This window comes from Taudactylus pleione, unplaced genomic scaffold (assembly GCF_031769625.1).
Source record: "Taudactylus pleione unplaced genomic scaffold, aTauple2 ptg000391l, whole genome shotgun sequence".
Lineage (NCBI taxonomy): Eukaryota > Metazoa > Chordata > Amphibia > Anura > Myobatrachidae > Taudactylus > Taudactylus pleione.
This window is the reverse complement of record NW_028284792.1, coordinates 16144810-16160925: the sequence shown is the minus strand read 5'-3', so window position 1 is coordinate 16160925 and position 16116 is coordinate 16144810. Positions and strand designations below refer to the sequence as shown.

The following is a 16116-nucleotide window of genomic DNA, read 5'->3' as shown; positions in this document are numbered from 1 at the left end:
CCTGTGACCTCAGTCACATTGCTGGGATGGCAAATGCAGCAGGGGGTGTCAGACACCTCCCGCTGCATTTGCATATTAGCAAGGATGGAATTGCAAACCTGTCTGCGTGCAGCTTTGCAATTCCATTCTAAGCTGAATCTCCCACTGTGGGACCTATTCATCATTGATAAATGGCCCGTAACCATGCGGAAATGCTAGTTTCCGCATATTTCAGTTACCAGGCTATTCATCATCAGGGGTCCCAAATGGACCACCTGATATTCAGCAAACTCCGAAAACTTTCAGTTTGCTTGCGAGAACAAGCGCCATCATGGGAAGGAGGTCCGGGGATGCGAAGAGGGATCCGAGCGGATCTCTCCACTGCCTCCTTACTACCTCCAGGTCTGGCGACAGGGGGGGACTAAGGGGACACCCGTACCGGGCCCCGAGGTCCAGAGGGGCCCCGAGGATCAGACGGGCATAAAATGGGGCCACGGCCACCGGGACCCATAGCCGCCACCCAGACCCAGCTCCACCTTCCTTGTAGCGCTGGGCTCTTCCAGGTGGATCAGCTGCAGCCTGGGCCAGGCATGACCTTTAGTGAGCAACGCGGCAGCCTGATGTCATAGGTCATGTGACCGCATGTCTTCCTTGCCCATTAAGCAGACTGCGCTGGAGACTTGGATCTAGCAACAAGGTAGAGCTTAGTTCCCCTTCGTGATAGGGACTTGGAAGTGACATGACTACCCTAGCAACAACATAGAGGAATAGGGGCTGGGGGCAAAGGAAGATAATAGGTGCTGGGGACAGAAAAAGGTGAAAGGGGATGGTGATAAGGGCTGGGGGCAGGGGAAGGTGATAGGACTTGGGGATAGATGAAGGTGATAGGGACTGGGGATGGAGGAAGGTGAACAGGGCAGAGGAAGCTGATAGGGGCTGGGGTAGAGGAAGGTGAAATGGACTGGGGACAGAAGAAGGTGATAGGGGATGGAGGAAGGTGAAGAGGACAGAGGAAGATGAGGGGGGCTGGGGCAGAGGAAGTTGATGGGGGCTGGGGGTAGGGGAAGGTGACAGAGGCAGGGGATAGAGGATGGGGCAGAGGAAGGTGATAGGGGCTGGGGGCAGAGGAAGGTGATAGGGGGTTCTGCGCTGAAGATGGTGATGAGAGGCTGAATTTGAGGACAGTGATGAGGGGCTGATGACTGAGGATGGCTGGCTGCAAACACCATCCTTCCTACCCCTGACAGCACTGTCATCAAGAAGACCTTGCAAGAGAGGGCAGACAAGTACTACAGACTGCATCATCAGTGACAGAGAGAAAGTGTGTTAAGCCATAGTGTATTTTCACTTTATTTAAAGGCTGGCATATATTTCAGTTAACATATCATGCTTCACATATTACACATGCAGGGATGGGATATGCGGGATCGGGGGTGGTGGTGAGAAGGTGGGGTCCCCAGAGACATCACTGTACTGGGCCCCGAGATTTCTGTTGCCGGCCCTGACTACCTCCCCGGCGGCTTTGCCGGGACGATGGGGAGGAGGTAAGTAATGCAGCTACTTTTGTAGCTGTGATACTAACCAAGGGGACAGCTGCTTTTAGGAGCAGCTGTCCCCGCATAGGCGCAATGATGAATTGCTCCGGTGTAAAGTTTCCCCCGCTGTGAGTTGGATACTAAAGTATTCCTCGCAGCAAGATCAATACCTAATCATTGGGGGCCATACGGCCTCCGATGATGAATAGGCCTTTAAGTCTTGAATAGTTTGATTAGCTTCTTTACCTATGACCCTGACCTTTGCACATCTTAGTCATTTAGAATCTGTGCTACTGGCGCCAATGCTTGAATTGCATTTGATTTTACAGTAAGCAATAATTTTACAGTCTTTCATCAGTCACCTAGTGAGACTAAACTAGGGACAGAAACAGTGGCGTAGCCAGCTTTTGACATGAGGGGGAGCGAACAAGGCACAAGTTTACCCCACGTACCCCTTGTAAGGTACATCAGATCCCCTACATGTTGCCCCATCTGTATATCTCGTTTTGTGGCCTCCCTCATCTGTATATGCAATATTGTGCTTCTCCATCTTTATATACTGCGTTTTACTCTCCCCCTATACCAGTCTGATCTATGTTATGTTCTTTGTCCTCTATTATACATTTCACCCATTTATGTTTTTGTATTGTGCCCCCACACCCGCATATGTATGTCCTATATACTCTGTAATATCCTGAAGATATATGTGGTATACCGTATATACTGCAATTAATAAAAGTCTATATATGTTTGACATCTGGCACCAAGATGTTAGCAGCAGATCCTTTATGTCCTGTAAGTAGCGAGGTAAGGTCTCATTGGCTCAGACTTATTTCTCCAGCAAATTCCACAGATGCTTGATTGGATTGAGATTTGGAGAATTTGGAGGCCAGGACAACACCTTCAACTCTTTTTCCTCAAACAATGGTCCTCAAACAATTCCTGACACTTTTGCAGTGTGGTAGGACGTAATATAGTGCTGAAAGAGGCCACAAACATCAGCGAATACCGTTGCCATGAAGGGGTGTACTTGCTCTCCAACAATGTTTAGGTAGGTGATTTGTGTCACTGTAACAGCCTCATGAATGTACGGACCCAAGGTTTCCTAGCAGAACATTGCCCAGAGCATCACACACATTTTTTTGCCCAGTAAACGACACACATACACCAGACGGGCCACAAGATGTAAAAGTAAACATGATTCATCAGACCAGGCTACCTTTTTCCATTGTTCCATGGTCAAGTTCTGATGCTCACATGCCCATTATAGGCGCTTTCATCGGTGGACAGGTGCATGGGCACTCTGACCAGTCTTTAGCTACGCAGTCCAATATGCAGCAAGCTGTGATGCACTGTCTGCTCTGACACCTTTCTATCACAGCCAGAATAGTTTTTCAGCAATTTGCGCTATTGTAGTTCTAATTTGGGATTGGACCAGACGGGCTAGCCTTTATTCTCCGTGCAATTCAGCCCCTGTTGCCAGTTCACTGGTTGTCCTTCCTTGGACTACTTTTGGCAGGTACTAACCACTGCAGACTGGGAAAACCTCACATGACCTGCCATTTTGGAGATGCTCTGACCCAGTCATCTAGCCATCAGAAATGGGCACTTGCCAAAGATGCTCAGATACTCACGCTTGCCCATTTTTCCTGCTTCCAACATATCAGCAAGAATTGGGTGTTCAATTGATGCCTAATAGATCCCGCCCCTATAGGTGCCATTGTAACAAGATAATCAATGTTATTTACTGGCAGATTTGAATGAATATAATATATATTATAATCTATATAAAATTTCCCGACCATCCTGACTTCCTGGGGTGTGCCACTTTTTAACCACATTCCCTGCCTCCTATTCCTGGCTTGCAACTCCCCCGCTTGTGATTGGACCTCCACTATTGGGTGACTAATAAAGGGAAAAAAATGCAGACAGGGGTGGAGAGCAGGTACTAATTACCCGAATGGGCTTGTTGAAGTGCCCAACCTCCCCCCGTAAGACTTCTTATCTGTCAGTGACTGATGCGTGCTGGACTGTGGAGGGTCCAGAGAGACTGCAGTGACAGTATCTCTATGCCTGCTGTGCTGAAGGAGCGATTGCACTGACTACCCCCACTCCTGGATCAGCCCCTGGCTGAGGGGTGCTCAGCGCCCCACCTGTGCAATATGCGGTGCCTCACATATATAGCTTTTGTAAGGGGTGTGGTCATGTCTCCATGTGGTCATGCCCCCTCCAGTACCCTGGCTCTCCTCCACTCTCTATGGCCCATGTGATGCCTTGTCTGTAATCCAGTTCTGACTGACATATGCCCCCTCCAGTACCCTGGCTCTCCTCCAATCTCTATGGCCTATGTGATGCCTTGTCTGTAATCCAGTTCTGACTGACATATGCCCCCTCCAGTACCCTGGCCCGCCCCCACTCTTTATGGCCCTTATGGTGCCTTGTCTGTAATCTGGCTCTGACTGACATATGCCCCCTCCAGTACCCTGGCCCGCCCCCGCTCTTTATGGCCCTTATGGTGCCTTGTCTGTAATCTGGCTCTGACTGACATATGCCCCCTCCAGTACCCTGGCCCTCCACCGGCTCTTTATGGCCCGTGTGACGCCTTGTCTGTAATCTGGCTCTGACTGACATATGCCCCCTCCAGTACCCTGGCCCATCCCTGCTCCCTATGGCCCTTGTGACGCCTTGTCTGTAATCCAGCTCTGACTGACATATGTCCCCTCCAGTACCCTGGCCCTCCCCCTGCTCTCTATGGCCCGTGTGACGCCTTGTCTGTAATCCAGCTCAGACTGACATATGCCCCCTCCAGTACCCTGGTCCGTCCCCGCTCTCTATGGCCCGTGTGACGCCTTGTCTGTAATCTGGCTCTGACTGACATATGCCCCCTCCAGTACCCTGGCCCTTCCCTGCTCTCTACGGCCTTTGTGACGCCTTGTCTGTAATCTGGCTCTGACTGACATATGCCCCCTCCAGTACCCTGGCCCTCCACCGGCTCTTTATGGCCCGTGTGACGCCTTGTCTGTAATCTGGCTCTGACTGACATATGCCCCCTCCAGTACCCTGGCCCATCCCTGCTCCCTATGGCCCTTGTGACGCCTTGTCTGTAATCCAGCTCTGACTGACATATGTCCCCTCCAGTACCCTGGCCCTCCCCCTGCTCTCTATGGCCCGTGTGACGCCTTGTCTGTAATCCAGCTCAGACTGACATATGCCCCCTCCAGTACCCTGGTCCGTCCCCGCTCTCTATGGCCCGTGTGACGCCTTGTCTGTAATCTGGCTCTGACTGACATATGCCCCCTCCAGTACCCTGGCCCTTCCCTGCTCTCTACGGCCTTTGTGACGCCTTGTCTGTAATCTGGCTCTGACTGACATATGCCCCCTCCAGTACCCTGGCCCATCCCTGCTCTCTACGGCCCTTGTGACGCCTTGTCTATAATCCGGTTCTGACTGACACGATTGGCAAAGTCAAGAAGTCTGAATATGTAGAACATTTTTAGTCTTATTTAAATAAGTTAAACATCTCTTGGAAGACATTGAAAAAATGCCAATGTGTCATCATTATTGATCCAGATAATATAGTAGTAGGGATGGCCAAGTTGTAACATCTCGTGTATTGTAATTACTCGGAAACAGTAACAGTCAGAGCAAACTGTTTTCTTGACTTAGGAAACCATTATTGCTATATTCTTACCGCACTGGATCCACGTAGAAAGGAAAGTAGGTTTCGACATACGGGCAGTAGGATGAGCAAGCAGTTAAAGTTCAGACAGGCTGCTGGAGCTCTGGCCCAAGCTAGGGCTGACTGCAATACAACATTATAATACATAAGTAACGTTAATAGTGTAAGCTTGCAAACAGGACCCTCAAACCTCTTTGTTTGTCTGTTATTACCCAGTCCTGTTTTTTTACTGTTCTATTATTGCTTTATTCCCAATTGTAAGGCAAAACAGAATATGATTGTCCTATATAAGTAAATGTTAATAAATATATTTGTATTCCTATTAAAAAATATAATTTTGATTTATAATATCTCTAGTATCAATGATGCTCCTTAGATTATATCTCTCATCGTGAATGTTTAGCTATTACATTCATCCACCCTCATGCCCTTTTCAGTAGTGTTCCTACAATCTTTCAGCAATGAAAACCAGATGAAAATGCATAAAATCTAAAAAATTAGGGGCCCAGTTCATCAAGGATGCATAACCCCTTGAGTGCTCGCTAAAGGGGTTATGTCATCCTTTCTGTATTCAACAAACAGTGGTAATCTAAGATTACCGCTATTTGTCACAGCATCGTTCTCGCCATCTTTAGATGGTGAGAGCGATGCAGTTCCAATTGATAGTGGTGACACAGCACTGCCTTTCCGGCTTCAGCGAAGCCTTCCAGGCACTACCGGGTCCCCGCCAGGTTGAAGTGCAATGCACATGTGCAGACGGACCGTTGCGCATGCGCATTACACAGAAGCCCGTCGCTGGCAACGTTAGGCTGCCAGCAGCTGAGCGGAGGACATCTGGACCCCGCCGGAGGGGTAAGTATTGATAAATACCAGTGGCATCTTCGTTTGTATCACTGCGATACTAAATGAACAATGCTGCTGGTGTTTAGCTTTGTTAATAAATGGGGCCCTAAATCTACTAAGCAATACCTGGAAAGGACAGAGGGCCTGATTCAGAGCCGCTCGTAAGCGGCCGCTCGTTCGCTCCGAGCGATGTTTGCCCAACTGTGCATGCGTACGGATCGTTATACACATGCGCGAACCAGTCAGTGCGGCCGAAATTCATGTGCTCGCAAAATAGCGAATGCCTGATAATTTGAGTGACAGGAGGAGGCGTATGTGGGTGGTAACAGGGGAAGGTGCCTGAAAACGGGGAGTGGAGATCCGAACGCAGGCGTGCTTAAAGGTCAAAACTGGCGTTTTATGTGTGTGCATAATTAATACAGCAGCGTCATTGACCACATCACTGGGTTATTTTATAGCCAGAACTGCTCACAAAATTGTGGTAGCAAAAACCAACCACAAGAATAGCGAGCAGTTCATACCCTGGTTGAAGTACTCGATTAATCTAATAAATAGTGGACATGTAGGATGCGAGCGGCCAGGGGGCGTATTTTTTCAAAAAACGACCGCAAGTTTTGTTCGCTCGTTCAGACATAGAGGCGTGAACAGACCGCAAAGAGCGAACGGTTCATTTGGATAGCCACCCCTATTTTCTGGACGAACGACCGCAAATAGCGTCCGGCTCTGAATCAGGCCCAGATTGAATACTATATTGATTTCTATTGAAAATTTAGGATGAAGACCGCTTCTAGGTACAGCATTAGTGGATGACCCCCCCCCCCCTCCTAATTTTATTATTTTCATTATTAGGTTATTAGCCCTAATTTGTAGACTACCAGTATAATATAATTTAATGGGGCTGTGGGGCACTTTGATGCTTGTTTTGAATTTAATGAGGCAGGGTGGTACTTTGACGCTTGTACCTGGCAGTAATAAAACAAATTGATACCTGGAAACAGTTTTTGAAATTTCCCAGTAACTACAAAATATTGACACTGTACCATACTGTATGCCATCTGGAGAGTAGTGTGTACTGGTAACATATCTTGCTGCATCTTTAACCCAGTCAGAGAGATGCCTCTGATAATGGCCAGGTACCTACCAGGCCCATCTGCTGACTTGCCAGCTCCGAGGCCCGCACAGTCTATGTATGTCCTACTCATCCATACTCTATTCAAGATGCCGTACAGTACAGTGGAAATAGTTACAGGGAAATTTCAGACTAAATATAATAAAACAAGTGGCCAAGTGCTGCCCTCAGCAAGTGGTGACCCTAGGCATGTGCCTCAAGTGCCTATGCATTGTCATGTCCTAATTTAGCGGTTACACTGAACATGTTCATGTACTCTACCTCTGTGCCCCACATGTTCTTTTACTCATGGTAACAATAAGCTAGCAAACCGACCTGTGCAAGAAGGTAGGTGAGTATTTTTTTTTTTTTAAGGATAACCGAGGATTGCTACTGGAGAAGGGGATAGATCACTGGGGACAAGGTAAGTATGTATGTGTATGTTTTGTATGTAATAAAATTATACTTTCTATGGTGTGTGTACTGTCATTGTTTTACAATTTTTTTTCCGGTGGTGGTACTGGTGCCGGCCGCCTGCTGGCACTTGTAGTTCCCAAAGTGCCAAAGGGCAGGCACGCTGGCACCTGTAGTCCCACTGTAAAAAATAATAGTACACATCTATTATTAACACTATTACCCCTGCACCCACCGACCAGGGGTGCAGGGAAAAACCCAGGCCTGGGGTATCCAGGAGAGGGGGACCCCTTTATTGGGGTGGTCCCCACCTCTCCTGGGATCCCCGGCTGGGCTGACTAGTTTGGGGTGTTAATGCTTTGGCCGGTGGTGACCCGGTGAAATGATCCCCTGGCTGTGGCATTACAATCCTGCTAGTTGGAGCACAGTGCTGGTTTTAAAAATCTGGGGAACCCCACGCCATTTTGCCCCATATTTTTAAAACCAGGACTGGCTCTCAGACCCAGTGCTGGTACATAAAATACGGGGAACTCCTACATATTTTGTCCCTTGTATATTTAGAACCAGGCCTGGCTCAGGAGCCCCGGGCTTGTTATGCTTTTAGGTGGGAATCACACATCATTTTTTTATCTATATTTTACAGTTTTTATGCAGCAAATACACACATGCAGCCTGCACGTATCTCACTGATATGTGCAAGCTGCATGTTCGGGTGAGTTTGGCTATGGTCAGACACAGGGAACTGTAGGAGAAACATGATCACATCCACCATCTAAAAACCTATACGTAACACATACCTTGGCATGCCAGTCTGATACAGACATTGCTATGGCATGATTCCTAATCAATCTCAATGTGTAGAGATAAAAGCAAGTGGACAAGCACTAGCACAGATACTTACCCCGTATATCTCTCTAGAGTAAAAGTATTGTATGCCATCATCGTAGACAAGGTAGAAATTCCAGAAAAGAAATGCATTCAGCCCCAGCCATGCCAGCTGCAAGATAATAACAATGAATTATTAATTGGAATGTAATTGTTAACATCACTCATTTACAAAATGTTGCAATATATGCTGTGTATCTTTTATTGCGCAGTATAAATACATCACATAATTCTGATAAACAATGATGTTTTCAGAAAATAACATAGTAATATATTTAGCAAGATTGCAAGACCTTTTAGAAACAAAAATTGTAGAAAAAGGTAAAACTAAACCCTCAGTGTGACTATTGCGTCACAAAGGAAGAATAATGTTCCGGAGCCTAACAATCATAATCATGCCATGGTTCAATGACCTCCATACTGGTCTTCAGTAATTACAGCTACAGATACCATTCATTGTAAACAAACAAAAAAAAGTAATCCAATCAGCTTTTACATAGTGTTAGTAGGTTTGCCTTGGGCATCTCATTGGGTAAGGAATTCCCCAGCTGAAGCCCCCTTACAGTAAAGAACCATTTCCAATGCTCATTGTGGTCCATCATATGAAGGGCCAAATGTAATAGGGTGCGAGTTTCGAAAATGTGAGAGTTTAGCAGTAACCTCACATTATTATATTCGTCGCGTTGTATCTTCAAAATGGGAAAACATCTGGAAGAAAGTTTAAATCGTGAGAGTTTTTTAAGTCTTAAAACATGCGAGTTTGCATGTTCTCGGACTCTATTACACTGGCCGAGTTTAAAAAGTGCGAGAGGTTACTCACATTTACTCACATTTTCTAAAATTACATTGACATAGTTTAATAATGTTCATAAGATCACATTTAGGGCCATATGTATCAAAGCTTGATGTGAGATAAAATTGTGAAATATATAATCACCAACCAATCAGCTCCAAACTATCATTTCTTAAACACAGCCTGCAAAATGTAAGTTAGAAGCTGATAGGTTGGTAATATATTTCACAATTTTATCTCACATCAAGCTTTGATACATATGCCCCTTAAGGTGTCATGTTTGCAAAACAAACAAAGTACAATAGCTTTTCTAAAATAATAATCCTTCAATTCCTTTTATTTATGAGGCCTGTCTCTCTCTCTGGTTCTCCTATGTCCTACTTACAGGTAACAAAAACTGTACACCTTATTCAAGATGTGCCTTACTCAGTGGTAACACTAGGCTTGCATCATGTGCACTTCTCCCACTTTATGTTTATCTCAGGACAGTTATTGCCTCTGCAGCTGCTGCCTTGCATTGCATACTGTTACTTAGCTTTTTGTCAACTAAAATAATCTGTAGTCCTATTCTACAGCAATTTACCTCATTTGCATTCCATCTAATGTGCAATTAGCCTAGTTATTACCATGGCCGAGTTGTATAAACCTAGATTTATTGACATTAAATTGCACCTGCCATTTCATTACCCACTTTGTGATTTTTTTTACAGAAAGCTACATTCCATGGTCTATGTTATATTTATATGTAGCTTAGTATTCTTGGCAAACATGGGCACCTTACTGTCCAGGCCATTTATTAAGTCATTAATAAAATGTGCAGGGCCCTAATACCAATCTCCTGTGTACCCTCTAATAGCCTAAAGCTGGCCACACATCTAAAGATTTTCTGTCCAACTAGTTGATTGGTTGGAATGTACTGTCTGAATATGTAGCATTTGTAACTACCTTCTGTTTTCTACCCAGTCCCCACCAGTGTACATGCTTTTAATTCTAGATATCCCTCTTATGTTATTAGACTGTAATGTAGAGCAAGTACTAAACACGCTTAGTAAAATTCCAAAATAACAACTTAAGCAATTCTTATATATTATGTATGACCATTTTTCATACTGACTATTATAAAATATTTATTTTTTTACAACATGTCTCTAAATCACATCCCTCATAATCTCTCCAAATAATTTACTCATAACTGGTAAGACACAGATCTATAATTTGCTGGTTCTGATTCTGATTTCTTTATAAAGACTGGTATCACCTCTGCTTTCCATCAATATAAGAAATGGTGGTCCATCAATTACTGAACCTACTTTCCTTTAGTACACATGGGTCTATGTCATCTTGGCCAGGTGCATTAACTGCCTTAATATTGTTGTTAGGACATTACTAAGAGGCATATGTATCAAGCTGATTTTTACATCAAATTATGCAGAAAGTGCAGAGTCTGCATACTTTTATGTATTGTACCTATGTACTAATAGCACAATGCAGGATATTTCACAGAAATCTCTGGCAAAGTGCTATTTATCCATTCAGATCGCAGTCCCCATTATTGTCAATAGGGGACTATGATGTGATCTCTATGTACTTAACTCCAAAAATCTGAAGGTGCAGGAGATAGATCTTTCTCCCTGCAGGAGAGTCTCCGGAAGCTGATACTGTGCGCATGCTGACTCTGGCCAGCCGGCCTGGGCTGGAGGCTGACACTACTGTGACAGACCTCTCCTAAATGCCAGGGCTATAACTCGCAGGGACATCGGTTACAGCTACCGTTGTCCCTGCGAGTTCCCCTTGGTACATAGAAGGGATATTTTCATTAAAAATTTAAATATTCCCGGCGAGATGGATACATAATTGTGGCAGTACTGCGATTATTAGTTCATAGACCCCTAAACTACGCCTCATCTTGTGTTAGATATGTAACATTTAATGATGTGTATATATTTCCTGTTACTTTTTACTTCTTAGTGTATATAGATAAAAAAAAATCTAAAAGATCTGCACTATCTTCTACAGTAATTGTTAACATATAGTGGCCTGATATTTTTTTCTTGTTGTTTGAATCTTGGAAAACATTTTGGATTTAAACTTTGTTATCTCTTTTGATAAATTTTTCATATTATTATTATTATTATTATTATTATTAATTCTTTTTTTTTTTTTTTTACATGAAGGTACCACAAAAAAATCTGCAGCCCCCTGCAGTGGGGAAGTAAAGCATATTACAAAGAAGTAGAGGAATAACAGGAAAAGCAATGGACATTCATAAAGTGTAATATAGTACATACAAAAATAGTAGGCAATGTATATATCAAGTGTTGTAAAGATTTTGCGAGGGGCAAAATACATTGGGGGAGATGTATGAAGTCCAGAAGCGGTATCAGCGCACGTTATGTGCGCTGATACCGCTTCTCCCCGATGTATGATAGGGGGTCTGGGCGGTAAATGACAGAGGCGCTGTGCGCCCCTGTCATTATCGGCGCTGCTATCTACAAGATAGCAGCGTCGATAGTCTGGGCCATATACGAACGGACAGATCGCCTGACCGTTCGGCCCGCTGTAGCTGTCGTTATCGACAGCTACAGCCCGGCGATGCCCTATCCCCACAGCAGGGACAGCGCTGTCCCTGCTGGGGCTGCTGCCGGCTCCAGGCTGCACGCGGGGATCTCGCAATACTTGCGAGATCCCGCGCATGCTCAGTGGAGCCGGCCAGGACAGAGACACAGGGCATCAGCACTAGGCTGATGCACCGTGGTCTCTAGCGGGTAGCGCCGGAGGGGGGAGTTAACGCTCCCCCTCTCCGGCCGATGAGATGTTCTTACATCTCATCGGTAGTGCTTCCTGCTTCGCCTCGGTAAAGAGGAAAAGCGGGAAGCGTTATAGCGGCATGTTAAGTGACGCTATCATACATCTACTCCATTGTGGCGTGTTGTCAAAAACTCTAAAAAATACTTTTTGCTCGTACAGCATTCACTATTTTCATAAAACGGTAAATAACAAGTTTCAAAGGTTTAGCAAAAAAAATAAAAATACAAAAGTTGCAAACCATGATTAAAAGGGATCCTCATATTAGAACCAATCCCTTTCATTAAGTGCTGATCTCTGATGCCTTTGCCACACCCTGTAACCTGAAGCTGCTCTGTATCAATTCACTTATATTTGGCTCTGCTCCTGGACTTTCCATGACAGCTGTGATTGCAGTCACCTGTGGTAAAAACTCCCTTCTGATCAATTATATTCAACAAAAGCGACTGCAATCATAAATTAAATGGGAATTCCAGGAAAAGAGCATTTTGTACCTGGTGGAAGAGGTCATGTTGGAGGGTCTTCATAAATTAATCTAATACTCCTTTTACACCAGAGCTAAAACCCAGGTTATTGCAGAGCTAACCCGGGTGTAAAAGGGGACAGGGTTGGATACCTGGGTCGAGTGACCCGGCAATCCAACCCAGGTACCTTGCAGGGTTTAACACGGGAATGACCCGTGAAACCCTGCAGTGTAAAGGTCATGATCCCGGTCACGATGACTTGGAGCGCGCCACATGCCGGCTTCAGTGGCGCTTGGTACTTCATCTCCAAGCGCCAATTCCACACCTGAAAAGCCGGGTCACTGCAGACCCGGCTCAGGTGTGAACGGCGCCGACTCGGGAATATCCCGGGTTGGTGGCGGCTAAATTCCAGGTCTGATCTGGTTTGGAACCCTGTTCCAACCTCTGGGTCAGACCCGGAATTTAGGTATAAAAGCGGTATAAATAATGCAGAATAGGAGAAAAAACATAAAAGTTTATGTGTTTAACAGAAGTGTAAATAAAGGGGTAGGAGGTTGAACTTCCCACCTCTCCACATATTGGTACACACTCCAAGTTTACAGAGGTGGCTGCTGAGAACGGAGAGTAGGCACTGGGCTACCCCTTGTAGCAGAAGGATGTAAAACCAGAGCAGTTTGCAGTGTACTTTGTAAATTACCCCCCCAGCGACTGATTTATTTAAATAAATTATTTAATCTAAAATTAAATCCTGGTGTATTAATTAGCTCAGTCTAATTATTGCAAAATGTGTATAATACTACAGAATAATGGTACTATTTTGTAGTAATAATAAGCTATTTACAGATAAAAAATGATACAGTATTTTATATTAGATTATGGGCCTGATTCAGCTTTGGGAATAGAGTGAGAAAGAGCATATAACTGTGACCCAGGACAAACCATGTTCCAATGCAAGGGGTGCAAATACATACATTTTATTTTGCATGTAGGGTAAATACTGGCTGCTTTTGCATGTAGCCCACAAATACTGCACAGCTTTATTTTTACACTGCAATTTAGATGTCAGTTTGGACACACCCCTCCCAAATCTAACTCTCTGCACATTTTACATCTGCCCCACCTGCAGTGCAACATGGTTTCACTAAGATGATCAGTTACGTGCTATATCTCACTATTCCCAAAGCTGAATCAGGCCCTATATACAATCACAGATAGGGTTCCAACATTGTTGAGAACCATACAAAAGAATAAAAATAAGGATGTTAACATAAATCCTGCTATTCTAATTCATTGAGTTAAACTATACACATCAGAATAAAGTACAGTGGCTTTTCAGATAGTTGCCAGGAAATGTAAAAACGTCACCGAGTTTGCATTAGGTATGTGGCCTCAGCTGAAAAGCCCGATTCAACCACAGCTGAAATTTTAATCCAGTTGCTAGAACAATAATAAGCCTTGCAAAGATCAGGACCTTCATTTTATTTGCACTAAAGATTTTGTTATATTAGTAGAGGATTAAAAAAAAATAATTAAGAATGACTTGCAAAATAGCATGTAATAAAGTTAATTAAAATAAGAATAAGCTAACTTAAGGTCTAGGAGACACAATGCCAAAACTACCAAACATGAGCCATTAGGGGGCATACTGTATGTATTACAAATTGCAGAAGTGCTGCAATTTTTTTTCAGTGTACAACTCAGCGGGGATAATAATTTTTTACATGATTATCCCTGTTATGTACTAAATATAACTTGCAAGTGGTTTAAGCCATCTGGGGATGGCGTAAACCAGTGGGATTAAACTTGAAAAACTTTGCTTTTTGGAGTTTGGTACGTAGGAGTGAGACCATAGACCCCATTAAAAATAATGGGACTGCATTCTGCAGTGGTACTTAGCCTTTTGCAAGACATTTCTGTGAATTCTCCTGCATTAGACTGTTGTTACTTAGTGGTGATACATAAAATTATGCAGAAACTGCAGTCTGAATAATTTAATGAAAGACCGGCTTTGATAAATAGGCCCTTTTTGTCAGAGTTGGAAGTTAATTAGAAATATGTTAATGCTGTATTTTGCTACAGCAGCCGATTTCTAGCAAGAATCACATCCCAAATGAATGCTACTTTCTTCTATTGAGAAACAATTTGCCCATGAAGCAGCTGTGGAGCAGTAAGGTGAAGCCATCTAGTAGATGACTCTGGGGTTGATGTACGGTACATTAAGCAGTGAGATGAGTGGAGAAGTGGACTAGTAAAAAAGATGCCCATAGCGACCAATTAGCTTCGAGGTAGCATTTATCAAGTACATTCTATAAAATGATAGGCAGAGACTGGTTGCTATGGGCAACTTCTCCACTGGCACCATTCTCCACTCTTTTTATTGCATGATACATTAACCCCATCCTTTGTCACATTCTGTATGTAGCAACAGCTATTTGCATTCAGGTTAAATTACATGTATTGTATAATAATTACTAGATTTATAGATTTAATACCCATTTAAGTATTTTTGTCTTTAGCAGAGGCATCATCCTCTTAGCTAAATAAAATACATTACAGTTAATCGGCATCATTTTGTCACAGTTAAGAGCAAGGAGATCAGTCATTTCCAATATACAGATGATGATGATGGTGGCAAACACTATTAAGTGACATTTTTTCATATTTTTCATTAACAAATTTTAGTTCTGTAATAATTTCACTGCTGACATTAAACACATTTAATACTTTTCCAAGGTAAGAAAGAAATAGTGTGGTTATCAATAATCTATACATTTATTTAAAATAAGTCAATTTAATTATTTTTGTTATGACAGAGTTTGACCTCCAACTTTGCTTGATTACAAAGACAGTTTTCCTGATGTTGCAGGTACAAATTTGTGTCAAAACAGTTTCTTTTTTATCTTGTGTAAGTTGGCATATTGAGCTGTACTCTGTATATATACACAGATTTGATTTAAAATGTAATACCTAGTGAAAGCTACAACTTTAAGACGTGTCAGGGTTTGCTTCTACTTACAACAACGATGATGGAAAGTCCTTCGTTTACCACCCAGTTGCTCATCGCTATACAGTGTCTGACCACCAAGACTGATGCACAGGACTTCTGCTCTGAAGATACCGAAGAGCACAGCTGCAATGCAATATATCTATGAGGAAGTGAAAACGAGAAGCTGTTTCCCTTTTTTCATACATGACCTGTCTCTGTGATCACAAAAAGTACAACTCATTAACAAGAGGATAAAAATAAATATTCATACAGTCCAATGACTGTATAACCATTATGTTGTTTTGCTACTGTTCACTAAACATCATCTAGTGTACACAGAAGTATAAGTTGGCAGTTTGGATTTTAGAGATGTCCATGGTTGAGCACAGGTAGTTAAAACAAATTTACTGATGTACTAATTAAGTCACCTGTGCTCAACCATGGATATCTCTAAAACATGAACTGTTGGGGAGACTTAAGGACCGCGTTTGGGAACCTCTGCCCTATACACCAGTCCTCAGTGTGTAAGTTTGTATGCCCAATTGTATGAACTTGTTTTCTATAAAAAAATATTAATGATAACTAATCTAAAAATGTCACATCAAATATACACCTGATGACACAT

The 16116-nt window shown here is 43.4% G+C and overlaps 1 protein-coding gene across 1 annotated transcript in view; it reads right to left on the bottom strand.

Moving 5' to 3' along the window:
• Positions 1 to 15603, bottom strand: part of CYBB (cytochrome b-245 beta chain) — a 77049-nt gene extending 61446 nt beyond the window's left edge. The window contains exons 1-3 of the mRNA XM_088445876.1: positions 15522 to 15603; positions 8460 to 8555; positions 5206 to 5316 (exon numbers count right to left, since the gene is read on the bottom strand). Of these exons, the coding sequence (XP_088302002.1) occupies positions 5206 to 5316; positions 8460 to 8555; positions 15522 to 15566 (252 nt within the window). The 5' untranslated portion in view covers positions 15567 to 15603. The remainder of the gene's footprint in view (positions 1 to 5205; positions 5317 to 8459; positions 8556 to 15521) is intronic.
• Positions 15604 to 16116: the final 513 nt, after the last annotated feature.